The 27,205-nt window shown below is 35.2% G+C and overlaps 1 protein-coding gene across 7 annotated transcripts in view; it reads right to left on the bottom strand.

Annotated features, from left to right (window-relative positions):
• Nucleotides 1-3,638: 3,638 nt before the first annotated feature.
• The window catches only part of ZC3H13 (zinc finger CCCH-type containing 13), a 68,280-nt gene continuing 44,713 nt past the window's right edge, over nt 3,639-27,205 (bottom strand). For 5 of the 7 annotated variants that reach the window (XM_074191685.1, XM_074191684.1, XM_074191688.1 and 2 more), the window contains 8 exons: nt 21,337-21,880; nt 18,778-18,881; nt 17,402-18,427; nt 13,341-13,841; nt 9,286-9,438; nt 7,746-7,946; nt 6,055-6,218; nt 3,639-4,505 (listed from right to left, as the gene is read on the bottom strand). In XM_074191685.1, the coding sequence (XP_074047786.1) occupies nt 4,332-4,505; nt 6,055-6,218; nt 7,746-7,946; nt 9,286-9,438; nt 13,341-13,841; nt 17,402-18,427; nt 18,778-18,881; nt 21,337-21,880 (2,867 nt within the window). In that variant the 3' untranslated portion in view covers nt 3,639-4,331. The remainder of the gene's footprint in view (nt 4,506-6,054; nt 6,219-7,745; nt 7,947-9,285; nt 9,439-13,340; nt 13,842-17,401; nt 18,428-18,777; nt 18,882-21,336; nt 21,881-27,205) is intronic. The other 2 variants (XM_074191687.1, XM_074191690.1) reach the window with 1 other exon arrangement.

The following is a 27,205-nucleotide window of genomic DNA, read 5'->3' as shown; positions in this document are numbered from 1 at the left end:
TATGAAATGACATGCAGAGAAACTTTGGAAAGATTTATATGAACTGATGCAAAGCAACAGAATCAAAATAAAATATATAACTAATAAAAAATAGAAAAAACCATCCAAGGCCCCCAAGAAGCAATAAAACATTAATTCCTCTTTAACAGCAGATATGGAGGACAACTAGAACAAACTGCATTCTCCGACATGGTGCCCATATTAGATTTTTTTTTTCTTCTTTTCATTATTTATAGAAGAGTTTAAGACAGAGTGGAGGAGGGAAATGACTGCTATAAAAACAAAGGACATCAGTAAATTATAAAAGTAGCTCAAGGAAATGGGAAACATCAAAATCTATGGAATCAAGTACTCTATTTTAATATTAGTCCTTTGACATAATATAGATGAATTCCCTTTAACATTTTCAAAATGTGATAGAATACCAAAAAAGTACAACAAAAAACTTAACAAAAGGCATTCAGTCAATAAACATTGAGTACCTACCCTGTATGTCACTCACAAAAGATGTTAAGTTTTTGGCTATGTGACAAAAAGGGTAGTCCTAAATTGTTCTTTATGTTCTTCCATGACTTTTAATTCTCTTTTCTTTCAGTCCATTCTGAATTGTATTCTCTTATTTCCTATTTCAGAAAACCACAAAATATATTTCTGTGACTCAGATTCAATTTGTGGAAAAAAAAAACATAAATAGGGGCAGCTAGGTGGCACAGTGGATAGAATACCAGCCCTGGAGTCAGGAGTACCTGAGTTCAATTCCAGCCTCAGACACTAATTACGTAGCCTTGTGGCCTTGGGCAAGCCACTTAACCCCCACTGCTTTGCAAAAACCTTAAAAAAAAAAAAAGTAACATAAATAAAAGCAGTATTGTGTTCCAAGTCTCGAGGTTCAGTTCTATGCCCTGCCTTCCCCTGGAGGCCAAGGTTATCTCACTTTTGTTTTCTCCTTCCCAGATTATCTATGTGTGTGCTGACACGTCCATTATCCAAGGACAGGATGTCCAAAAAGGTACAACACACTCAGAGGAAGTTAAAGGAGGTAGTTTCCCAGTGAATGAATTCTGCCCATCACAAATAAGGTCCCATTCTACCCTTATGGCACACTGTTATTTCCAATGTGTGCTCTTCAGAGGGACCCATCCTTCCTTTCAGTCATCCTGTGACCTTTCCTATTCTCAATTACATTCCATGTCCTTCTTTAGCTTTGAATTTGCTTCTTTAACAATCCCTCAATGATCCTTTTTTAAACCATATAGCATTTCTCTTTGAATGTAATTTCACTAAGTCTTACCTTGGTTTCTCATATTTATTTTGGATTTTTACACTTACTTTTCTTGGGTTTATTTTTTGAGGGGTGATTACAAGTCAAATTCTCAGTGTTGGGTGTTTTGGGTGGGGAAGTAGAAATGTTCAAAAATGCCTTTTGTTGAATGTCCACCCTTTTTGTTGCCTTGGTACAGGGTATGTTACTCAGAGCTTCAGGTTGATCTCCCTTGCTTTTTAAATACTCCTTTGCCTTTTCAGAAAATACAATTCAATCAATCTATAAATATTTACTAAGTGCTAATTACATACTCTGAGAATACATATAAAAGTAAAAACAAGTTCCTGCCCTCGATGAGTTTGTACTCCAATGGAAGAAATGATATGTATATATAAATAGGCATATACAAGATACCACAGAGTGTATGGAAGATAATATTCAGGAGAAGGTCAGATGTTCTAAGGAGCAGAGTTGTGGAGAAAGAGCAATCCAGGCATGGGGGATAGCTAATGGAAAGACACTGAAGCAGGACACGTATAAGAAACAAATAAGCCTATATAGCTAGAATAAGAGTACAATGAATAAAGGGCAGGGCAGATCATGAAGATATAAATTGACCAGATTGCAAAGAGCTGAGGAATTTATATTTGTTCCTAAAAGTAATGAGAAGACATTAGAATTTCTCTATGGTCAGGCCTACACTTTAGAAAGTGTGGAGGATGGATTTGTATGAGTTAATTACTACTGCAGTAGTCCAGGTGAGAAGTGAACAATGAGGGACTTGAACTACATGCTGGCTCTAAGTGGAGAGAAAGGGGACATATCCAACAGAGTAGAGAAGGAAATGATCTGGTAACTGAATGAGTTATGTGGCATGCGAGTGAGCATTCAAGAAAAATAAAGGTGGGGGAGAAAGAGTTCAAGAGCAACCAGTGCTTGAAAGGGTATCCAGGGAGCGAAATGAGAGAAAATGGAAGGAATAGAAGAGTTAGCTTTAAAAGGAAATCAAGTTTGTTATCACTGGAGCAAACATTCCAGACACCCCACTGTAAAGGATGGTTTATAATGGGAAAAGAAGGGAGTTAAAGGGATGGGAATAAGGGAGAGAGAGCAATGAGGGGCAGACTAATATAGTTTGAATGAGAGATCTGCATCCAAAATTCCTGATATGGGGAGGAAATGATTGTTAAAGATGTTAATCACTTACTAATGAGCTGAGATTATTCTCATTGTGGCTTCCTCTCAGGAAGATAGTTCAGGTAGGGTAGGTAGTTGGGGGTAGGGTGTAGGTGTAGAATGGAATGGCATTTCTCTCCTTTCCCTAAGATAGGCAAGGCCAGGCAGGAAACAATGGAAGGAGTATAATGAACTGGCTTTCTCTCACAAGCAAAAGGATGGGAAGAAATGGCATTTCTCAGTCCCCTTGCAAAGAAGCCAGTACAGAAGACCTTCTGTCTCCTGAAGCATGAAGAATTCCCTAAAAGCAGGAAGAAGCTAGCATTTAGCTAATAGCTATCACTCAAATAGGGCTTTTTAGGTTTCCAAATATTTGCAAAGTATTATTTCATTTTATTCTTTTTGATGTTCATTCATTTCATTGTGTCTGACTCTTCATGACCCCCATTTAGTCAAGGAGTAAAATTCCAATAATTCCAAGGTGTGGCAGTATCAATGTTTTCTCAAACTTATGATTATTCAATTAAAGTACTGAGCTAAATGTTCTATTCGTATAAATACATATGCTAAGACCAATCACACTGTTTTATCTCCTTTTAAAAGTATATGAACAAAAGACTAAGAATATATATATATATTCTTCCCTGCAAAGTTCATACGAACCAACAGAGTCAGGAACTTGGACTTCAGTTTTCAAAAACATTTGAGGAACAAATGACTAAGTGAGAATTTCTGTCAGTTTCCTTCATGAGGTAGTACCCTTAACTTCATCCAAGTTAAAAAAAAATTAAAACTACATGGACTCTACAAGTGGTTGGAGAAGTATTGGCAAACCTTTTCTGAACTGCAGGCATATTAACAAGGCAATTCTGGACAAATATTGTTCTTAAATGGTGAAGGACAAACAAGTTTTAAATATAATTGCTTGTAATGATCTAAAACATTCAACTTATATACAGAATTATTGGATAAGCATTTAATGCTCTTGGAATACACGTGTTATCTTTTAAATTAAGAATATTACTCAAAATTATTCTACCAACAAAGAAACAAATGGATTAGTCGAAGTACAAAGATGTAATATTAACCCTAAAACTCTTTAGAACACAGAGAAAAGAGTTGGAGAACCAAGGGAAGTCAAAATCAGAAAGAGAAAAGGAGATGATGTGTTTATTAAAAATAAAGACTAAGGACACGGTTTCAAAGTTTAAAAAAAGTGTATATATATAATTTTAAAAATCCAAATACATATCATACATTGTATCAACACACATTTAATTTTAAACCAAAAAGAACCAGCAAATTAGGTTTATTAATTTTATGACTTGGGGGGGAGGGATACTGTGGTAGAATATTTTGGCTTTAGTATATAGGCAGAGAGAGAGTGTGTGTGTGTGTGTGTGTGTGTGTGTGTGTATACACACTGTATATACTCACAATGCTAGAGAAACACTAAAAGCTTTATGTAACACTATTGTACAAAGTTAACTCAAAGCATTCAATTTGGTTTGATGGACATTGTTTTCATTTCTGTTATGAAGATCCTATTAGCAGACATCAGTAGTTCCACGTCATAAAAAATATGTTGAGATTAGAAAAAGAAGTGCACATGCCATCCTTCAGTTTTGCCAAGTGCTGCAAAAAACTACCAAATCTAAATGTTCTCACATCATTACAACATTACTTGTGAATCAAGTGCTGTGTAAAAAATGAATGCAAAATATGAACCCTCCTCTACCCCACCCCCAAAACCCAACTGGTACATTTCAAATAAAAGTTGTTGTGCCTCACCCAATTAGAATAATGGACAAGTCTTTTGTCTTGTTCTCTTAGCAGGCTTACCACACCAACAACTCTTCACTAGGAAGAAACGGCAAAATGAGCTTCAGTGTTATGACACACACACTTCCGGCTGGATACTAGGTTGTGAAAGTTTACTACTCTCTTCTGTCTTTTCCTGCCCAGCTCCATGGCAAGTTGTCTTGCGCTTAAACAATCGCAAACTTAACCGCAGCAATTCATTGTCTACCACTGGAGTGTTTGTGTATGTCTGCTTCAAAGTTCCCTGAAAACAAAAAGTTATTAAGAGTGAGGGATGCAAGTTGCTAAACAAAGTGCTAACAGTTCCTGAGCTCAGTTTCTGGTTTTGCTTAAAAGGTCTGAACAAGCCTCTCTAATGAGAATTATATTCACAAACCTATTAATAATTGATATCTTAGCGCTTATCCAGTCCAGCTTCAAATGCCACCAATGAAGAATAAATAGCTACTGAAAAATTCTTGCAACCCCAACTGGTCCCAGTTCTTACTACTGAGCCAAACATGGTAAAATCCAACCTCTGTTATGTTATATATAATTCTTTTAAATGGTTGAGCAGTTAATTGTGTGTTCTACTCTCCAAGTTAACTCCTTGCAGTTCCTTCAAAGACTACTCACATGCCACAGCTTCTCAATCTTTCACTCCTATGACATGTCCCTCCCATCCTATCAGTGACCTGATCAAGGTATGACAATGATTTTCTTATTCATCTTGGTCTGGACTCAATCATTAGGTTACTTATGATCATAGATCATGCTGGGTTTGTGGGCAGCCACTCCAAAGAGCTGACCTAAACCGAGCCTTAAGTAAACTAAAAGCTCCAGGTCTTTAAGTGTATATATACTGCTATTAAACCAAGATATCCTCAATCTAGTCTTAAGATAATGAATTTAGGGGCGGCTAGGTGGCACAGTGAACAGAGCACCGGCCTTAGAGTCAGGAGTACCTGGGTTCAAATCTGACCTCAGACACTCAGACACTTAATAATTACCTAGCCGTGTGGCCTTGGGCAAGCCACTTAATGCCATTGCCTTGAAAAAATCTTAAAAAAAAAAAAAGATAATAAATTTCATATTATATGTAGGACCCTACATAAATTCCTATTAAATCTTAACTTGTTAGTTTGGGCCCAATTTGATTTCAGACTACTTAGAGTATCTTTAAACTCTAATTCTATTCTTTTGTAAATTAACTAACCATCTTCAGCTTTGTGAAATCCACAAATTTGAAAACTCTCTTCATTTAAGTCACTGTTAAAAATGCTTGCATATGGGAAGGCTCTTGTGGCCAATCATTAGTGTCATCCCAGTACTAATGGATCTAACACTGACCATCACTCTTGAATTAGACATGCAACCAGTTACAAATCAATCATTCAGTCTACCCCCTCCATCCAGTGGCATCTCTCAGGAGCCTGCCTAGGAAGAAGCAACATCTACTTTCTATTAATGACAGTGCATGTATTAAGAGTTGCCATAATTAGCTGTCCCTATATGCTTCCACATACAACATACAAGCAGGCATTCATCTTGATTATTTTATAGAAGGTGACCCTCAATATGGAGAAGGAACAAAGAAAAACATTCACCATATTCCATAATTCATAGTCTTGGAAGGAAAGGGATGTTTACTTATGGTTAGTACTCATCATGGTGATCACAATAAATGGGTACATATTACTTTTTTTAAATCGTCTACATAATGCAACCACAATCCTACCTGAAACAACAAAATGAAAACATACCATTCATATAAGTCAATATACTTCAAATATAATACAAGGCACTGATAGTACCTTTTCATTCTTCACTAGCTGTTTCCTAATTGCAGAATCCCGCCTAAAGCATAGTGCTTTACAACATGGTCCAAGATTACTGAGAAGACCAGCTCTCTCTTCTTTACGTAGCAATGCTGCCATGTTTAGGGCTCCCAATTCATGTTCAAAAAGATTTTCTGCATCTACCAATAAAAATAAAGAAAAAAGAAACATTGCTAATTAAGAAAGAATATTCCACAATATCCAAAATAAAACTAGTTAAAAAGTATAGATATAGTACAGGAGAGTCAGTATGATACATAGTTCAATGTTACCAAACTACAGAAATATTGCAACTTCCTATTAGTTCACATTTTCATGCTCTTCCTTCATTTTATATTCTAACTTAAAAATATCATCGAATATCAAGTGAACCAAATTTGAGTTTTAACCTTTTTTCACTCCCTTGCTTTGATAAAAGTAGATACCAATCCCCCATTCTTATCTGCTCTCTTCCAAGCCACATACTGCACCTCCAAAAAAAGGTGGTGACTAAAAGAATAATTTATATCCTCAACAAATTGGTGGGGGAGTAGAGTGACATGGGAAGAGAATACCTAAAAAACTTAAAACTCGTAAGTGATTTAAGGTCTACAAAATACTTTACAATATTTCATTTTATACAGACAATAATCCAGAGAGGTAGTTGCTATTAAGAGTCACACAGTGAGGGGCAGCTAGGTGGCGCAGTGGATAGAGCACTGGCCCTGGAGTCAGGAGCACCTGAGTTCAAATTTGACTTCAGACACTTGATGATTACGAAGCTGTGTGGCCTTGGGCAAGCCACTTAACCCCATTTGCCTTGCAAAAAAAAAAATCACCTTAAAAAGTCACACAGTGAGTTGGATTTAAACTCAGGTTCTAAAATGGTCTAGTGTACACAAGAACTCTAAGAGAAGTCACTACCCCAAATTTAGGCAGCTTTCTTGTAAAAATTACAAGCAGCATAGTATAGTTTAAAGAACCAAAAAATTTTGTTCCTAGTCAGAGCCAATTCTGCCAATACACTTAATGCACACTTGGGTAAATCACTTAATTTCTCTTAAAAGGCAAACAACTCAATTGTCCTCATTTGTAAAATGAAGGAGTTGGAGCTTATGTCTCAAAAGACATAATCAGTGACTTATTTTATTCTCAATTCCACTAACCCTCTTGTGCAATAAAATACATTTAGTCTTGCAGTGTTAAGAAAATAACTGAAATTCACAAGCATACAGGATTTTGCTATTTTTGGAAATTTTCAATTCTGTAAATTATGTTAAATAATGTTGAAAGCTCAGGCTCAGGCCAAGCTGACCTACAGATAAAGGAATTCCAGCTCAAATTGTCTTCAGGTTCTCTATAGTAAGTATAGCTACCCCACAGACAAGGAGGGGGGAAAACCCAGCTTTCTGAGAAGTAGGAACTAAATCATAGCTAACTACTATCCTACTCCTACATTACAAGTTTCTGCTTCTCTCAATGGTATTTTGCAACATGTTTAGCAGTTTTATATGTTAGTTTACTCATTTGTAAACTTAAATACTGATTATAAAGATAAACAGTTGAAATAATAATTACGCCAGCAAAAAATGCTATATATCAATGCAAAACAAGATTCTACTCTATTCCATTCAAAGACTTTTTAATAGTCATAGGAAGGAATTATATAAATAAAATTAAATAATTACCTTTGGGCTTTTCTAAAAGTCTCTGGCACGTTTCTTTAACTTTAGAAAATAGTTCAGAACCTGCCAATTTTTTAGAAATTCCAACTCGTAGCATAACAGCTCCAGGTGTGAATTTTAAGAGGGCAGCTCCAGGTTCTCGTGGTTCTTTAGGATGTTTTGGCATTAGGCCAGACCAGTCCACATCTATCACATCCAAAGGATCTACAAAGGATATGGATTATTTAAAGTTAGGACTATCATCATACTGGCAAAGATTATAAGGGTATTTTGTTATTATATGACAGGACTAAAATGTTAATTTAAGCCAAATTTATCCAATAGTAGTAATGAGATCAATGCATACTTTAAGTTTGATTAAGTAAACAATATAAACATTACAAGAAGCATACTTGCCCATTAACTTTTATAAACCAATACATTATAATCAAAAACTGTATACGGATAAGACCAGTTTTTTTATGATGTTTCCCCATAAACTTAACTCCAAGGATGCCATTGCGGTATGGAGGTGACCTCAGGTTCTTTAAAGTGTTTTTGACAATGTGATATGAACTCTGGCATGTCTTAGAAGGTGGTAAGCTCTACAGCAGAGTAGGTAGCTATTATGAGGTGGTCAGTTTAGAGACTCATAAGCAAATCAATTCTCATAATGATAACCAATTTGGCTATGGCAATTCATTAAAAGTGTGTGTTAAGAGGGATTTTTATTCATGACAACACTGATTAAACTGTTATTCTTTTGAAGTACTGGAATTTATATTAAGTAGCCTACTTTATCTAACATTACATTTTCATAGTCATAGAATGTGCCTGTGTTGATATTGTCTTTACAGACTGTGAACTGTAATATTTACTATAAAATATTTATAGGTTTTAGTTATTAAATTTTGTTTTGGTGACATCTGTTTATCTAGAAATAAAGATTAAAAATTAGTAAAAATCTATCTGCTTTCAAAGTTAAAAAGTAGGATAACCACTTAGTGATTAATCCTTTGATCATGGGAAACCTATGAAATAAAAATACAAAATGGTCCACAATTCTATGCCCTTTCTCTTTTGCAATGATAGTAACAGAGCAGAAAAAATGAGAGGCAGAGGGTGCTAAGAAATATAATTTTAAGATGAACTCACATCAAGGCTGTCCAAAATGCAGCCCACGGGGCCCACAGTATGAATTTATGTGGCTACCTATGGGTTTTACTAAATGCTTTGGTAAACAAGGCTGAGCTACTGCAGAGCTCTTACTAAAATGGCAACTCAAAATATACTGTTTGTAGTTCCAAGAAAAATTTTTAAAAGTAAGTTTAGACAGGCCAGATCTACATAAATATTAACATAGCTGTCCAATTCTCAATAAATGAATATATTATTGGAAGAACTAAGTCATAACTCACAATAAACAAACTCAGAAAGAGGAACATAATGCTAAATGCAAGGATGACTTAAGATGCTCTTTGGAGAGGGAGAATTGGTTTTACTGTGTGCTTATTTTATCTGAGATTTGTTAAGCTGAGGGGAAAAAATATATTAAAAAAGATACCTGGCATCTTCTCATCATCTTGCTGATCTTCCCTCTTTTCAGCATCACCAGCCAGAATTTCGTCAAGTTCATCATCACTGATTGGCTCATATCCTTCTCCGGCACCAGATCCTAATGAATGTGCATCATCTAACTTGGTTTCATCATCTCCTGCTAAGAAGACAAATGAATTGCATTATATAGATGATTTAATTTACCAATGAAGAACCTGATATGAGATTCTATACTGAAGCAGCTAAGTAAGGTGAGGGCTCTTCAAGTCATGAAATATCAAGAGCATAAACAATTCAATTTTTGCATGATTCAATCATCTGAAGGGTTCCAGAATCAAATCAGAAGAAAACTTATTTTGTCCCAAACTAACTATAATGGCAAGAGACAAAAATATAGTAACGAACCAAACACAGGCTACTTCCTTTTTTTGGGGGGGAAAAAAAACCTTATTCATGCAAACACAATACACAAAGCAATCAAGTTTTATACGAATGGAGCTTATATTCAGATCAACATAGTGAAGCCTTTCAACATATCAGAATGGGTCATAAGATAACTCCTTTCATTTTTCAGTCATAATTCCAATTTGAATTCTCAGTTCATTGACAAAAAGATGATTTGCCCTTGGATTGAGTTCATGATGTGTCAGCATGAGTTAGTAAAAATAAAAACTAAATCCAGATCTATTTACTCCTAAAGACAAAAAGTATTTTTGTATCATTGTCATAGTTATTTAAATAAATGCTTTTAACACAATCTGAAAATTCATCTTATACATTCATTTTACATATGGCTACAATCAGATGAAAAGTTTTAATTTTCTCCATACTTAACTTAACCCATTTTTTTCAATACTGAATTTTCACTGCCTATTTTATTTATTTCATCAGAATTCTATGATTTATATACAGAAGAAAGGAAGATGGCTACATCTTAATTCTTTCACCTTTAAATCAGTACAATGGAGGCTCTATTCCTTGTCTAATTTTAGCTATTTTTAACAGGGTAGGCTGAGTTTTGTCTTTTAGCAAGTATACACTTAAGATATCAGTATAAACTTACATGTTACACTCTAGAAATCAAAGGTATAGGGACTATAAATTTAATGTGAATTTGTATAACACTGAAACTAGAGGATATAGTTAATATTTCTAACTGTCCATAAAATTTTCTGAGCTATTCCCAAAGTCACATAAGTAAATTTTTTTAGCACATGGGCAATAAAATCTCACTATTCCTAAAATTATGATAATCTAGACATGGTATGCCATGATACTTAAGTACCAAAAATTGCAATTATTTATCCTTTGAGAATTTTTGGTATATTTGATTAATCATAAAATTAAGCATTTTTGAAAGTATTTACATTAAAAGATACAGATTATCATAAATATAACATATATAATATAAGCCTATTATAATTATAACTTACATTTACCTCACTTTGCTTGATATTTTCCATTTACAATTTAAATTAACTAAAAAGTAAATTTTTTGGCTAATTTTAATTTGTTATTAAAACTTCAGGATGGCCACCATCATTCCATCTTATTCTGAATTAGATTTTTATATCAATGAAGTCCTTTTGAAATTAGTTGGTCCTTAAAAATTACAGAAATTTAAAGTGTTTTAAACTTTCAGAAGACTTTTTTTTTTGTTCAGCCTTTTTTCAGTTACATCCAATTCTTCATGACTCCATTTGGGATTTTCGTGGCAAAGATACTGGAGTGGTTTGCAATTTTCTTCTCTAGCACAATTACAGAAGAGAAAATTGAGGCAAACTGGTTTAAGTGATTTGCCCAGGATAATATTGCCAATAAATGTCTGAGACCAGATACAAACTCAGGTATTCCTGACTCCAGGCTCAGCACTCTTACCTACTACACCACTGAGCTGCAACTTAATATTTACACTGATTTGTTCCACAAGGTGAAAATTCTAATCATGAGTGCCATTTACAACACTGCTTGGGCTACAAGGACTCATATGATATTTTATGATTCTGCCTCCTACAATACCTAAGAAATGGAAAAGGTTTATTTTTGACCTAGAGTTTTGAAGGTAATATAGTATTCTAATGCAAAAAATTAATTCCCAAGTGCAAAAACTTCAAATAGCCCTTTACTCCCATTTAGAGAGTGCATAGCCAAGACTATCCATATTCATTATTTTCCAATCTTGAAGATCCATACTCCTCCATTTCTGCTCTTCCCTCTGTCCTTCAGCTCTTCCATTAGAAAGTCAGCTTCTGTCTCTATTTTTGCTTATATATTTTTCTCAGTCCTTGACACCAGGCTTGGTACCTAATAAGGGTTTAGTAAGCATTCTATGACCCTTTCGTTCTGTGCCCACAAATCTGTCTAATGCCATCAACTCCCCTCTTCCAAAGCTCTCAACCCACCATATTGAATCGGACCAAATTAATAAAATAATTGCAGCAGAAGAATAAAAGTAAATAAGGCCTATTTTCAAATGGATGGCTGATAAGACGATTTAAGGAGTTTAAGCAAGAGATTTCAGGTCATATGGAAGAATAAAAATGCAAGAATTGATCACCAGATGTAACTCTACTACATTTTTCACTTTTGAATAACATATATTTTCTAGTCTAAAAACAGAATAATTAAGAAAAAATTCTTAAAATTTAACATCAGGATTCACCACAATGAATTCATAAAGCAAAATGTTCTGCTAACTTCCTCTATAACACAATAAAAATATCCCTATCAGCCTTTAAAAATGAAGACTTCTTTTTTTAGTAGAATCAGATTTGTCATGTATTGTCTGATTTTAAGGAAGTCCTTAAACTTGTGGAACTCAGTTTTCTTATTTGTAAAATGAGAAGGTAGAGTTAAAAAAAACCTTTTAAAAGTTCCTTCTAAATCAACTATCCCATGAGCTACAAAGATAGAGATGAAAATCTCTTAAAAGAAAGTAACTCGAGGGGTGGCTAGGTGGCATAGTGGATAGAGCACCAGCTCTGGAGTCAGGAGTACCTGAGTTCAAATCCGGCCTCAGACACTTACTAATTACCTAGCTGTGTGGCCTTAGGCAAGCCACTTAACTCCATTGCCTTGCAAAAACTAAAAAAATAAAATAAAATAAAAATAAAAAAATAAATAACTCGGGGTGGCTAGGTGGCGCAGTGGATAGAGCACCGGCCCTGGAGTCAGGAGTACTTGAGTTCAAATCTAGCCTCAGACACTTAATAATTACCTAGCTGTGTGGCCCTGGGTAAGCCACTTAACCCCATTGCCTTGCAAAAACTTAAAAAAAAAACAAACCCTCCCTTCCCTTTACTCTATGTTGGGTTTTTAGTAATTTCTTAGATAAATGAGTGCTATCCTTTCCCCTCTGCTCCACTTTCTAAATTCAACCTACCTGCCAATTGCCTTCCATTCCAAGAAAAACTTTCCAGACCCTCTCTTGGTCATTGTCATTTCTTCCCTCCTCTGAATTTACAAATACTCTTCATCATACCATTCAATTGACAAAACAAAAATAAAAATAAAAAACTCATTTTGCCTTGTAATAGTTTTTATATTATTATTGCTGTTGTTACTCTGGCAATGAGCATTTACTAAGAATCTGTAAGCTAGATCTCAGGGAATTTTGGTATTACATACCAGTGTCTTGCCTCTCTCCCAATTATACTCTAATCACTGAATGCATTAAATATGTATATATCTCCTTTTACCTCTGCTCCACACTGTCAGTTAATTTATTCTATGTAGGAACAAATGAATAAATACTCATGGACCTTTAGCTTTGTCATAGCTAAAACATCTAAGGAAAAAATTAACAGGGCAATAGAGAAGAAAAATCTTTGATTGCTTAGAGTAAATCTTAATAGAGCAAACAATCTCCTTTATACTTCTTTGATCTGCCTTGAAAGGAAATATATAGTAAAATAAAATTTATGGGGTTTTTCTCTTCACCAGATCTACTTCCTCTCCAAAAAAAAAAAAAACTTTTTAGCATGAAGAAGACCTTTAAGGAGAAAGTATTTTGTTTTCAGAGACAAAAAAATTATTCAATTTGCAGACTATCATAGAGCTTACCTTCTAAGCTCTCAGTTTTCTCGGCTTCATTCACATCATCAAATCCATGCAAAGGTCCCAGATCTTTTTCTATTCTTTCTTTCTCCATAGCTACCGAATCTCTGCAAATTCCCTCAAAGTCTTTCTCATGCTCATCCAGTTTTGTTTCACTGCGTTTTGAAGACTCTATGTGTGAAGAAATATCAAGAGTTCTGTCTCTATCTCTTTCACTAGAATCAGGATTTTGCCTCTCTCTTTCCCTGTCCAAGTCTCTCCTTTTTTCTCGCTCTCTCTCTCGTTCCCGGAGTCGGTCTCTGTTTCTTGGCCAATCTTTATCAGTATCTCGGTCCCATTCTCTCTGCCTTGTTTCTCTCCTCTCCCTTTCCCGTTCTCTATCATGTTCATGTCGATCTCGTTCCTGAAGCCTTTCTCGGCTATCAAAAGACCCAGATCTTGAATGAACCTGGCGATCTGACTCAGGGGAACTTCTTCTAGAACTGTGACTTCTTGAATCTTGACGATCTAAAATAAATATTATAAATACATCTGGGTTATGCATTAAACTTGTAACACGAAAGGAAACAGGTTACAAGAGTTTCATCTTTTAAATGCCCCTTTATTGTAAGAAGAAATAAATGGTAATCCTCTGAAGAAAAATAAATTTAATCTAATGTATGATGTTCACGCCCATTCTCTAAACATGTTCAAAAAGCCAACAATACCACCACATTTGCACATATTACTTCCTTAAGAACATGACTTTGTTCAGGCACAGGTTGTCTCTAAAGAAACTTGTTTCTTCTTGTTTCTCAAGAAGCAACTCTGTCCCCAAACTGACCCTTCAGATAATTCCGTCCTCATAAGGCAATAATATTAAGTTTCTTTTACCGAAGGTTCTTGAAGGGATAAGAATCTTTTCTAAAATAAAAAAAGGAAAGGTAGCACTTCAGAAGGAGACTTAAGCAATATAAGGATCAGGCAAGGTGAGGAGTGGCTTAAAGCAAAAGAACGTGGTAATAAAAGAAAGAAGATTAAGATTAGAGGACCATCTCTACAGAAAAAACAAGAGTAGGTGGTGGTGGTAGCAGTGAGTTCAAAGTCAGAAAAAGGTTCAATGTAGAAAAGGAAGAGAAAAGTCAAGAGGAAAAGAAGAATGTGACAAAAAAATGGAGAAAGTTCAGAGAAAAGAATGGGAATCTGAAGATGAGGAAGATAGGAAAAGAAAGAAAAAAAGACTGAGAAGGATGAGGATTTAAGAGTAGGAAAAGATCCAACCTTCTGCTCCAGTATAGTCTGTTGGATGCTTTCAACTTGGGTGTCCCCCAGGTATTTCAAACTCAAGCACATCCAAAATGGAAGTCATTAATTATCTTTCACCTGAATTATTTGCCTCTTCTAAATCCCCTACTTCTATCAAGAGCACTCTCATCCATCCTGACTGTTCACTCTCCCCCTCCCAGGGCCAATCATTGGCAAGCCCCATCAATTCTACCTCACAACTCTCATTCATCTACTTCTCCTCACCTGACATCATGACCATCCTATTTAGACCATCATCACTATTTGGTAGGATTACTACAAAATCTACTATTAATGTTCTCTATGCCTCAAGTCTCTAATTTGTCCTCAACACTGGTGGCTAAACTTATTTCTAAAGGCATTGTTTCAGCTATATCATTCCCATCCTCAAAAAGGCTCCCTATTGCCTCAAGAATTAAATACAAATTCCTGCATGGCATTTAAAGCCCTTCTCAATCTGTCTCTTAAGTTTACCTAGATGGATTTCTTGCTACCCCTTATACACTATACATTCCAGGCAAAGTGGTTCCATATAGGTCATTTTGTTTCCTGTCTCCAGGATTTTGTTCATGTGCAATATCCTAAACTAGCCATGCTCTTTGTATTTCTGAAACAAAGGATGGCTATCAATAGTAAAAGTAATAGCTTGTCTCCAGGGGAAACAAGATTTAGGGGATCAAAGTAATAAGGAAGAATTAAGTGCTACTTTTAAAAATGAGAGGACTTCAATGTGAACACTAAGAGGCTAAGGAGGATCCAGATTTTAAATTCAAGGATAGAAATGATATAGAAAGAGAAAGGGAAGCAGGATAACTGAACACTCAAGCCAAAGAAACAAAGACGAAGCTTTACCTAATGACAAAAGTTTGATATGGTAAAAACAACTATCCTAAGAATTATGACTTCCACAAGTGCTAAAGGGAAGTGACTTCAGTAAGGTTAAGAAGGAGAAAGGATGAGTAGTGATAGTCACTATCTCCCAGATGAGGAGGTCCCCTTTGTCTCTTCAGGCCTTTTTTTTCTTTGTTTCAAACTGAAGCCTTTCTTCCATTTTTTCCTTTTTTTTAGATTTTTTTTTTTTTGCAAGGCAATGGGGGTTAATGGTTTGCCCAAGGCCACACAGCTAGGTAATTATTAAGTGTCTGAGGCCACATTTGAACTCAGGTACTCCTGACTCCAGGGTCAGTGCTCTATCCACTGCACCACCTAGCCACCCCCCATTTTTTTTTAAAGAACATAAAGTTTCTTTTGCAACAGGGTTACTATATTGGTAGAGAAGGGAAATGCTTCTGCTCTAGTTTACTTAAGATTTCAACAAATCACTTAACAAACTACTTTGTACTAGTCTTATGGAAAAGATGGAAAGGTAAAGGCCAGATGATACTAGTTACGTGGATTCAACAATGATTAGACTAAAAAACAGTAATTTATTATTTGGTGATAACTTGGAAAGAGGTCTCTAGGGATCTGAGCTTAGTCCTGTGCTGTTTAACATCTTTCACAATGACTAAGTCAGAGAGACCATGGTTCTCAAGTTTATAAAACACCCAAAACTGGGAAGGCTAACTAACATATGAGTCAGTCATAATCAAGATCTTAAAAAATTCTAACATGCTAGAACTTTGGGCCAAATTTAATAATGAAATACATAAAAGTCTTACATTTGGATCCCCCCCCCAACAAAAAAAAAATGTTCAAAAACAAATTAGGGAGGCATGGTTAGATAAAAATTAGGGGGAAAGATCCAGGGATGATCAACTAGTGAACTTAACACAATATGAATTATGATATGTCAACCAAGAAATGAAACACAAGAGTAATCTGCATTAAGAGGAGGACCTAAGGCTAAGGAAATGACAGTCCATAACAGGAGTAATATGCTCACTAAGTGAGGGAGTAAAGCAGACAAGAAGAAAAGGAATGTTACTCCTTTGTTCTATGTCAACTAGGCAGTTTATATAGAAGGATGTCAACATTCCCTTACTACTTCTATTTCATCTTGTTCCATATAATTCTAATCTCCAATGTGAAGTCCTCAATGACTTAATCATCTCTATCATGCTTTTTTAAAACAATTTTATTTATTTAAGGTTATGGGGTTAAGTGACTTGCCCAAGTCACAGCAGGCAATTATTAAGTGTCTGAGGCTGGATTTGAAATCAGGTCCTCCTGACTCCAGGACTGGTACTCTATCCAATGCACCACCTAGCTGTCCCCTCTACTGAGCTTTATCAAGTACTACTATTATACTACTTCAAATTAAAAATGAATGGCATTACTGCAAATACTATTAATATGACACTGGCATTCAGTATTGAAAAAGTAGGATGGAGGTTAATAATTATTTGAAGGTATAATCCTAAAAACTTATTTTCAAGATTAAGAGATTATTTTAAAGCATTCCATAAAACTACCCTTCTTATATTTTTCAAAAATTATATGAGCATAGAAGACATCAATTGTTTCCATAATTTGAAAAGCTATCAAACTGTGCACAACTTTAGTTACCTGACAGCATTAGTGTAGCTACTTGAAATGCTAGAATGTAAGCTACAATGGTAAATGCCAAAATTGTATATGCATCATTTTCAAAAAGACTTTAATTTATACTAGCTTTTTTCAGATCCACTGCCTAATATAAGAAGCACAAAGAAGCTCTTTTATCTATTAACTAGAAAGTCACTAAACCATTCCATGAAGAGGAAGGGCTAAAGGGAAGAGATCTATCAAGAGGCACAATTTCATTATTTCCCATGGTTAAAAAATACACTCCACTTAATTACCTGAAGAAGTGCTACGACTAGGCTCGCCACGCTTCAACTGATCAATCCTGGATTTTCTCTCTCCTGGAATTTCTAAACTTTTTGTCTTTTCTCTATCTCTAGAGCTACTGTGTAGGACTCTCTTTCGCCCAGTCAGGTCATCTCCACTGCGATGAGCAGAATCATTAGAAGGTGATCGCAGGCGACTAGAAGTGTGACTCCGATTGCTCCGATTGCTTCCCAAGCTACTACTCCGTTTTTGATCAATTGGCTTGCGATGTGGTGCATCTTCTATGGTAACATGAGGTGTTTCTACTTTCTCCACTCTGGTTCTGTGACACTTTCTATGAGAATCTTCAGATGAACGTTCTGGTACAATCATATCTCCACGGTCAGGAACATCTTCATCAGACCAATCACTAAATGTTGTATCTTCTCTTTTCTGGGAAACTTCTCCAGTTGTTCCATTTTTCTCATTTGACACCTCAACCAGTTCCTCTTTTGTTGTTGCAGGGGGGGTCCTTGGGCCTTTTTTCTTCTTACTATGTTGAACTAGCTCATCATCAGAAATATCAGAATCTCCTTTAGATCTTTTACGTTTCTTTTCAACAGTTTTCTTCTTCTGTCCTTTCTTAGGTGAAAATACTTGACCTTCCTCTGTTGCTGACTCAGTGCTGTATCTCTCCACTCCAACATCATCTTCTTTCTTTCTCTTAGTGGTCCTTTTTGGTACCTTGGACTTTTTCTTATTTTCCTCATGCACTCGATCAGACCCATCTCGCTCTTCAGGTTGATGGTGTCCAACATTTTCTTGTGCACGAGTTCTTGAGCTTTCTGGTATTTCTGGCTGTTCTCCCCTTTGTTTGTCTCCAGAAGAGACTCTCTCTTTGAGTTCTTGCTCATCATAGCGCCTAGAGCTCTCTTTTCTTTCTGGCTTTCGATCTTCCTCTTTCCATCGGTTCTGCCTGTCTTCTGTCAGGTGTGAAGGGCTAAGTGAACGAGATTCTTGAGGTCGAACAACCTGGCTCAACAGTCTATGTTTTTCGTCTATTCAAAGAGAGAAATGCAAGAATACAGCATTACATTTAATAAATGGTAACAATCACATTTCTGTCTCCTGCCAAATCTTCCAAGATTTAAAGAGTGAAAACATTTACACACACACACACACACACACACACACACACACACACTACATAGACATGCAGCTTGGTCGTCAATATTAAGGCAGGCGTTTAATCAAAAATATTATTATTATTCTAAAACAAGTGTGTACCTAAAGAAGGTATTCAAAAACTGAGGTAATGAAGAAAATGTCATAGTTAAGTCAACAGCTCTGTCACAAAGTTTAGTTAAAAGTGAGTCCAAATACTGTAGTAAAATTAAGTTATGCTTACTTTTATCATCTCCACTATTGTAGGTGTCACTATCAGGAGAATGTTCACGTCGGCGTTTGGGTGACTGTCGAGGACTAGGACTGCTTTCAGTTCTATGACGCTTCCTAAATTGGGGAAGTAATTTAAATTTAGCAAAACCAGATATGAGAAAGCATGGCTTAGGGAGAAGGAATGAGAGAAGTCAGAGCCCTGTATAATAGATACACCAAAGGTTCAGGAATTAATATTATGAATATCTGCTTTATAAAATAATAGGAACTACACATGATATATCAAATAACAGAGAACGAAACACATTATTCTTTAACAAATAGGAAGATAATTTATTACTAATGTGGGAGTTATACCAGTTTATCTTTGTTCAGTCAGAAATTGCTAGAGTTCAGAATTAGTTTAAAAAAAAAAAAGATATAGTGTACAAATAAAACAATATAACCCTTACTATCTAAACAATTTGAAATGGGGACACTGACATGGACTATGCTAATTTTATATCCTGAAATTAACTAAAGCAATCACCAAAACAGAATACAGAAAGAACCTTAGCAAAAGTCTGACTTTTTTTTGCCAAATAAAGAAAAATGATTTCCAAAAGCAATTAAGTTAGAATATATAAACTTGTTTATAAAATCTTCTAAAGAAGGATAATAAATAAACTATTATGAGAAATATCCACTCATAAAGCAAAGAAAATTTAGGGCAGGAGGAAAAAAAAATCAGAGAACGATATACATCAGAGAATATAGGTTGAAGAGGGACTCCTTGTAGATGGTACATCAGCCCAAGACAATACATAGAAACTTCCTGGAGGATAGTTGCAATCACTCCAATCATCCACATGGAAAAGACCAGATGGATGAAGAATACTTTCAATATGGTAAGGCAACAACATGTACATATATCAGGATCTGCAACAGGATCTGAGACAGATATTAATATAGGTGGATAATCAACTGGACCCAGGATTGAAAAGTAGGATGACAACAGATTGGACTACTTTCAGAAAATTGTCAAGCTCCTTTACTTATGCCAAACTACACAAGGAAAACAAAAATTCACCTTTTTTATACTAACATTCTACCAGTGTTGGTGTACTAATTCATAGAATACAAGTGCCTCTGAAGAATTTTTTAATGTACATTACATAGAGGACAATGGAGAGGCAAATGGTGGGTTGTAACCACCCAGGCTGCAATATATAATCACTGAAGATGTAAAAGACATCATCCAAGAAACTCTCAAGAAGATGAGTTGTTAGCATAGTAATAAGGGATAACAGGTGGATATAGCCCAAGTGCTCCCCTAGTTCTATTGACAATATCAGAAGGAAGGAAAGCTTCCATCATGACGGATGAACCCTTTTGCTAACTCATGAGAGAAAACTGACAAGAATCACAGGATGAGCAAAAATGGATGTGGTGCTCTCTGTAGCACATGTGGGAAGTAATTACCAAATCAGTAAGATAAAGTATTCATTATACTCAATATTTGACTATTTATTCAAAGGAAGAAAGACAGAGGAAGAAGTCTACTTAATAACAAATTTTAAGAATTTTACATTTTCATTTCTTAATTACAGTGTGTATATAAGAACACTTTTATTCTAGGTTGAACTTTTGTCAGTTGTGATTAAGATCTGATGGGAATCTAAATTACTCTGGTACTTCTATTTCCATTTAGACCTCTTATTTTCCACCACTATTTTATTTAACTAGCATATAAATTTATGTAAGCAATGCTGAAGTATTTACAAATCAGTTAAATATTTAAATGAGCAAAAGGGGGCTGAGGAGGTTGCTAAGAGATTAGATCTACAATAAATAACCGCAGACCTTCTGAATAGAATTCTATACTAGTGTCTCAAATATGTTATGGTAGACTCTATTAACAGTATAGTACACAGGAAAAAAGCGTTGAAATTAAAGTTGGAGGAGGATCTTTAAATCCTAGCTTCATCTATGTGACAATGGACAAGTCACTTCTCTCAGCTTCATTTCCCACAACTGTAAAGTGAAAGAATTAAGACTAACTGGTGTCTAAGGCCCCTTTCAGCTCCAAATTTTTGATTGTAGGAACAGTTTTGTTGAAATTATCACCTTCAAGTTAACCCTTATTAGAAAATGCATTTTAGCCCAACAGAATGATGCTTGAGATTCCCTTTCAAACATGATTCAATCCAAAAAGGCCTTTTAAATCAGAAAGCTGAATTATCTCCTCTTGTCCCAAGGAATATACAAGAAGAAAGTATTTTTATCTGTCCTATGTACATTAAACATAGAACTTCTAACAAAATTAGAAAAAAACAGGAAGGGACAAATGTAGAACAGAAAATGAGAAAACAGTACAAAGAGGAAATAATAGTCACTTAAACTGAATGTAGGTAATGCTCACATTTGAATAAAAATTCTAAACACGGTATTGATGTTATTTTCAAGGTTCTATGAGGACCCTATGAGGACTCAATGATGAGAAACAAAATGATGGGTATGATTAAAAATTAAACAGCCTTTTAACTTTAGACTCTAATGGACTAATAAGATGATTCATAATCATTCTTACTTTGATTTTCTCTCATCATGAACATCTCTTAGATTTCTGTCTTCTCGAACATCTTCTCTTTTTTCCCTTCGATCTTCTCTTCCTTTGTCTTCCCAATCCCTTTGACGATCACGTTCTTTATCTCTTTCTCTCGCTCGTTCTCGTTCTCGTTCTCTCTCCCTTTCACGTTCCCTCTCTCTTTCCCGTTCTTCCCGCTCCCGCTCCCGTTCCCTTTCTTTTTCCCTTTCTCGTTCTCTCTCTCGTTCCCTCTCCCGATCGTGTTCTCGATCTCTATCTCGATCACGTTCTCTTTCTTTTTCCCTTTCCCTCTCTCTCTCCCTCTCCCTAGCACGATCTCGTTCTAATTCTCTCTCTTTTTCTCGCTCCCTATCACGTTCTCTTTCCCTCTCTCTCTCCCTCTCCCTTTCTCGTTCTCTTTCTCTTTCTCTAGCCCTCTCATCTCTTCTGTCATCAGTTCTGTCTAATCTTCGATCCTCTCTTCTTTCATCACGTTCAAGTTCATCACTCCTCCCTTGATGGCGTACTGGTGAGTTTGGTCTTGGATCTACAACAAAAATAAAGTTTTACGCATGAATAATTTGACTGACATGTTTTTCTAATCAGAATACTTCATTAAAAAGCTCAAATTTTATCCCATTTGATAACAAGACCACAACTTAAGAGCTAAAAGGGACCTTGGAAGTCAATTAGTTCAACCCCCTCATTTACATAAGAGAAGTAATAGGGTAGGGAGCTTATGTGTTTTGCCCAGTGTCACACAGGTATTGACCCACATCAAAGGCAGGATTTAATACAAGATTCTGACACTACACCAATGCTCTATTCATTGTATTACATCAGTGGGAAAAGCACCTATTAGGTTTACTAAAAATAAGCTGGGTACAATCATCACAGCAGCATTTTAAAGTAGCAATACCCCCAGGTTGTCCAATCCACAACTCCCATTGCATTCATATCTTTACGTGCAAACATGGGCTCCATTACACTGCACCAACCCTACTTTCATATGCCCTCTGCTCTTTAGGTGTGATCTCTATGTTCTCAAGACACTAGGGAGGCAACTCACAAATTGAAAAAAAGCAGTAGCATAGGCACATATAAAATACAATTGATAGCAGGAAGGCAAGGCTAAGGGAAGACTAACAATCACACTCATAATATTTATGCCCATACCTTTTGGCCACAACAGGCAAAAAAATACAAAGGTTTGGGAAATAAATACATTTAAACAAAGTATGTATTCATTTCAAAAAGCTAAAGAATTTTAAGGATTTTTGTATGTCAAAAGGTTAGTAACTTTGAAATAATCAAAAGTAAAAAAAAAGCAGAGGTTTTGCTTTGGCTTTCAATGAAAGTTGAAAAGTATCATGTGATATTCAGAACTAGCATAGTGTCTAGTAATTAAAATGTTTACTCAAACTGCTGATTATTCAGGTTAACTTTTATCTAAGATATTTTTTGACAACTGCATTTATGAACAATTGCACTGTCAATAAATAAAAATATTGCAAATTACAATAATGCAATTTTTCAAGTAAAATAAATCCTTATTACTGCATTATGAGTGCCCAGCTATTTTCTGCTTTAACCTACAAGTAAGTTACTCAATTTACTTCTGTGTGAGAGAGAGAAAAGCTTCATGGAAAATGAAATGCTAAAATTGCCCCACTTTTAAACTGAGTGGTTATGTTCAGCTTATGACTAAAGAGTTGAGGGGTAGGCCCTGAGATACAGTATAACATTAGAAAATGTTCAATAAAGAACTCTAAGGCTGTTATAATTTTCCTATATTCATAGCTAAGAACTGGTGGATGGTTAAAAATAAAAGATCATTATTACATAGCTCAGGCAGCAGCCTGGCAAAAAAAAAAAGAGGGGATATGGTTATCAATCCATTGGAGAAGACAATTAGTCTCAGTGTCAGGAAAAAAGGCTTTAAGCATTTGCTCAGAAACCTATAAGCAATGTGACCCTGGACAAGTCACTTAAGCTCCCTTTTTCTAATCAAAAAAATGAGGATGATAATGTACTGACTCAAAAGACTGTCCTGAGAAAAGAATTTTGAAAAACTTAAAATATTGATGAAATATTAATATTTATTATGTGTGTATATATATGTATACATATAAATAATATTGACAATAGGTTTCTAAATGTTTAAAAGCAATGTCTATGATCCCCATGAAATCTGGTTTTTCCTAATATAAAATACTCACGTCTACCTAGATAAATGTACAAGGTACATTTAAGCAGGTAGAGGATATAAAAGATCATGAACTTTAAAGATAAAAAACAGCATTAAAATCATTTAATCCAAACTCTTTATATTAATAAGAAGAAAACTATAATTACTTTGTAGGAAAATTCTTATAGTTATGACCAAAAAGTCTAGAATCTACTTCTTGCTCCAATGTGAACAGAGAGGTAGAATGAACTGAATCGATATGGAATCATGAAAAAGACTAGAGACCATGGGAGAAGGCAATTTAGGAGGGCTTAAAGAAAGTATGTGCTAAATCTTCACTATGAGCAAAACACTGTTAAGTACTAAGGATACTAGAGAAAAGTAAGACAGTCACTGTTCACAAGAAGTTCAGATTTTAACAGAGGAACAAGGGATCCAAACTCACAGAGGAAAAGGTTCAGGATCAATCAAATAGTTTTGAAGGGTCTACTATACATCAAAACATGAATGGTGCCAGGTTCTAGGGATAAAGTTATAAAAGAATGCAACAGACCCTGCTGGCAAGGAGGGAGAAAAAACAAATACACATAGAAAACATGTGAAGCATCAATCTAAGATTGATAAATACAAGGTAGTTCAGGAAGGAGGATACTAGTCCATAGAAGATGGTGTGTGAGCTCCAGCTTAAAGAAAGGAACGCTGTGAGACAGGGAGTAAAGGGGAAACACATTCTAAAATTGGAAAGGGGCAGAGAGACAGGAGATGGCTAAGTTGCCATCTAAGATGTCCCACTGGAATTGACTGAGTTAGAGTCACGTGGTTAGACGATTCCCTGGCAATTGCATATAGGATAGAATGGAGTGGAGAAAGAGCTATGGTAGGAAGACTAATCAGGAAGATATTAATAGTCTAAAAGACAGGCAATAATGGTCTCAAAAAAGTAGCAGAGCTTGGAAATGGAAGGAGAGTTGGCTACAAGAAAATGATGTAGAGGCAGCTAGATGGCACAGTCAATAGAGCACCGGCCCTGGATTCAGGAGGACCTGAATTCAAATCAGGCCTTAGACACTTAATGATTGCCTATGTGACCTTGGACAAGTCACTTAACCCCACTGCCTTAAATAATTGTTTTTAAAAAAGAAATGATGTAGAAAGTAGAAGAGTGACTGAATACAAAGGGTGAGGGAGAATCAGGAGTTCAAAATGTGAAGATTACAAACCTGAGGAATAAGAAGGATGGTGGTGCCTTCAAAAGAAACAGGGAAGTTTAGTAGAAATTTGATAGAAATGTTTGAGGAAGTGGGAAAGATAACGAGTTTAGTTTTGGTGTCAGCTAGATGATGATGTGGATGCACTGGCCCTGGAGTCAGGAGGACCTGAGTTCAAATCAGATCTCAATAACTTTGAGATTTACTAGCTATGTGATCCTAGGCAAGTCACTTTAATCTCATTACCTCACCAAAAAGAAAAAAAGGGGCAAGTTTTAGTTTTGAATATGCTAAATTTAAACTGTCTCTGGGCTTCCAGTTTGAAATGCCCAATAGGCAACTGGTGATTCAGATTTGAAGATAAAGGACCTGAGAGTTAAGAACAGCAGTGACAAAAAAAAAAGGTGAAGGGTCCTAAGGGGAAGGAAGATGAACAGGAGTAGCAAGAGAACTCAAATTGAAAAAGGAAGATGAAATAGGAAAAGGACTTAAGGAGATGTAAGTAGTGGTAAGATTGAACAATTTGTACAACATAAGAAAAAACAAATCTATAAATGGTTAACCAAGACTGAGCTAAGGTACTAAAAGGGTAGAGTATGGTAGAGAGGAAGAGTCACAAATTCTGGATTGAAGACTCTATAACCAGTTTGCCCCAGATGTTATCCAGGGAACCAACCGGCACAAATGGAAAAAAAAAAAAAAACAACACAGATCATGTCCAATAAGTATGGGAAGCAAGAAAAATTTTACAAGGATCTTCAAAGAATATGTGGCATTTATATGTTACAGAGAAGAGAATATTCATGCTCCAGTTTTGACTAGTCCCCTTCCTAGAAAAGGCAAGTTCCAGGAACATCTACTGTCCAGATTATAGGAGAGAACAAGTATTTCTTATAAAGGGAAATGGGGAAGGAGAGAAGGAAAGGCTCCAATGTGAAAACAAAATGAAAAAAAGAAATCAAAGAGAAAGAGTGGAATACTGAGGAGGGGATTGGAGGGCAAAAACAAAAAACAAAAAAAACAAAAAAAAAAAAAGATGAACAGAAGAAAAAATCATTCAGAAACTAGGAGATAAGCAAATGAGACTCTTCCCAAAGTGGAAGAAGCTGAAAAAATAATTAGCTATCCAAAGGGGAGGTGGGAGGGTTAACATAAGACCAGATGGATTTACAAATGAATTTTATCAAACATTCAAAGAACAATTCCATTATTACACAAATTCTTTGCAAAAATAGGAAAAGATGGGATCCTACCAAATTCCTTCAATGATACAAATATGGTCTTGATACCTAAAACCAGAAAGAGACAAAGTAGAGAGAGAAAAGCAGAGAAAAATAATAACTCCAGTAAAGTAACAGGACATAAAATAATCCCACAAAAGTCATTTGTATTTCTGCATATTATCATCAAAACCCAGCAGGAGAAAGGGACAGAAAAAAAACTCCATTTACAATAATTACAAAATATCTATTTCAGAAACATCTACCTGAGACAAAAAAAAAATTTTTTTTAAGGAATTACATGAATACAACTACAAAACTCTCTAAACACGAATACAGCTAGACCTAAAAATCTGATGAGATAGTAAATGCTCATGGTTGTTCCATTTCAATAATATCTCAAAAACAAACATACAGCTAAAATAATTTTCATTCCAAAGAACAAAAGATCAAAGCTTTCAAGTGACAAGGAAAGAAACTCAAACCACTAGATCTCAAACTAAAAACTATAAAAATGTAATCATAAAATCTATTAGGTACTATTAAAAAAAAAAAGTTAGCCAATAGGTCAAATTAGGTATACAACAAGGTTTGCCATAGTTTTCAATAAACAAATACCAGAACTGTGGAAGTAAGGGTTCAAAAACTGCAGGGAAAACTGGAAATTAATCAGATGCAGAAAAATAGGTCATACTGATACAAAGAAATAACCTCAAAAGGAATATACACGATCTAGGTAAAAAAGGTCACCTCATAAATAAATCAGAGGAGCGAGAATTGGCAACTATGAATAGGAAAGAATTCTTGAGCAAATAAAAGAATTTCAGAAGAAAAAATAAACAATTTCAATCATACAAAACTGTAAAGCTTTTGCACAAACAAAATCAACACAGATAAGAGAGCTAGTTAAGTGGGGGAAAAAACTTTTTAGTTTCTCCAATAAAGGTCTGATAAAAGAAACTTAAATATAGAAGACCAAAAGTCATTCTCTAATAAATAAATGGTTGTAAAAAGCAGTTCTCAAAAGAAGAAAAGCTATCAATTACCATATAAAAAATGCTCCAGATGACTTATAAAAAAGTAATTAAAAATTAAAAAATCTGAGGATCAATCAGACTGATAAAGATCAGGGGTCAGTAAAGTAAGCTTGATGTCAATTTTAGTTAAGGGTAGCAAAAGAATAATTTTTTACATTTTAAAACATAAAAAAATTATTTTTAAATTTAAAAACCATTCTTAGCTCAAGTCTAAATGGT

Source organism: Macrotis lagotis, chromosome 6 (genome assembly GCF_037893015.1).
Source record: "Macrotis lagotis isolate mMagLag1 chromosome 6, bilby.v1.9.chrom.fasta, whole genome shotgun sequence".
Classification (NCBI taxonomy): Eukaryota; Metazoa; Chordata; class Mammalia; order Peramelemorphia; family Peramelidae; genus Macrotis; species Macrotis lagotis.
Note: the sequence above shows the minus strand (reverse complement) of the source record. Positions and strands in the feature narration are given on the sequence as shown.